At 36.9% G+C, this 1,470-nt stretch overlaps 1 protein-coding gene across 3 annotated transcripts in view; it reads right to left on the reverse strand.

Annotated features, from left to right (window-relative positions):
• The window catches only part of LOC125664050 (uncharacterized), a 5,365-nt gene extending 4,658 nt beyond the window's left edge, over positions 1–707 (reverse strand). For 2 of the 3 annotated variants that reach the window (XM_056152705.1, XM_048896552.2), the window contains exon 1: positions 502–707. In XM_056152705.1, coding sequence (XP_056008680.1) covers positions 502–665 — 164 coding nt within the window. In that variant the 5' untranslated portion in view covers positions 666–707. The remainder of the gene's footprint in view (positions 1–501) is intronic. The other variant, XM_048896554.2, reaches the window with a different exon arrangement.
• Positions 708–1,470: the final 763 nt, after the last annotated feature.

The following is a 1,470-nucleotide window of genomic DNA, read 5'->3' on the forward strand; positions in this document are numbered from 1 at the left end:
AATTTTAGCCAATTACCAAGTTTTCATACAAGTTAATGGGTTGCCCTAATCTGGGGCATATTGTAGTTGACTGCAATTGATGGAAAAATAACAGATGTTAAAGCTACAGATAGGAAAATTACAAAGGCCAACGTAGGGAAATACGATTTTTATCCGGGAGATGGCGGACAAGGGACGTAACTTTCGCGAAGTGTTGATACGTGTATTGTTTTATTGGAGAACTTGCCGGTATTTTCCCCAAAAGCCCTTAAAATTTTCGTCATTTTATTAATTTCACCTTAGTAAAAATGAAAAAATCAAAAATACTTGTAGGCATAGTAGAAATGACTGTATAGGCTATACGGGAGACAGCGGCGGCCTCAAGAACCCTGCTTCATAAAGTTGCACACACCCCCTTAACTGCAATTCTTGGATTCGCCCCTGACAATAATGCTAAAACAAACAACACTAAATCTACATGTTCTATAGAATGTGAAGGGGAAAAAAAAACCTGAAAGTTACACTTGCTTTTCCGTCACGTCCTCCCAAGCCCGCCTTTTCATCTCGCATGTAAGCGAAGAAGAGAACTTTCCTCGGATAATTTGTATCGAGTTGGAGTAAGCCTCGACCAACGCATTCATCTCAGCATCCGACCAATTAGGCTTTCTTGATTTTCTGTCGTTCATTTTCGAAGCAGACGAGAACAAGCAAAACAAAAGTACAGAATACGCATGCGTAGCTTTCGCTACTATGAAAATGTGTTTACCTTCTTTAGAAGAGTTCCAGTGCAGTCGATACAAATCACACACACACACATATATATATATATATATATATATATATATATATGCATGTATATACGACACACTGTACATATATAAAATTAGTCCAAAAGCCTACGTTTACGTGTACACGTCTACGGCAAAATTACGGATTACATTATAAGGACAATTTCTATGGATCGAGCGCCAAATCAACATAAACTCAAATAATTGAAGATATCTTTAATGATTTAAAAATATAAATTCATTTCATGTGCGCAACAATTCAAAGATCTCTTCAGATAATCCGACTTACTGAAATGAATAGAACAAGTATTTGTTGTTCAGGTAAAGAAACATAACTCTTGCAATCAATTGAATTGCACGCTTTTGACACTATCCCCCCAAATACCTATTATGACACTTTGCCCCTTTCTAATCCCTGTGTATATATAGTGCGCAAGCGCTAGTCCTTTTTGAGTTGCATGTCAACGAAAATCCAAAGAAATAATAATGATATCTTCAATTCTGAATTAATGAAAAAAATTAAGATATTGATCAATTTTTTAACTCGCCACATTTGATTAAAGTTTCTGTAAAGCTCACATCCATATATATCCATGCACACATAACTTTCATGATGATATTGTAGCAGGAAGGGAGAAAATGCAACGGACCAGACCGGGATTCGAACCTGGGGCCCCCTGAATCTCTAGTCAGGTGCTCTACC

The sequence above is a fragment of the Ostrea edulis genome, chromosome 1, assembly GCF_947568905.1.
Source record: "Ostrea edulis chromosome 1, xbOstEdul1.1, whole genome shotgun sequence".
Taxonomy (NCBI): Eukaryota; Metazoa; Mollusca; class Bivalvia; order Ostreida; family Ostreidae; genus Ostrea; species Ostrea edulis.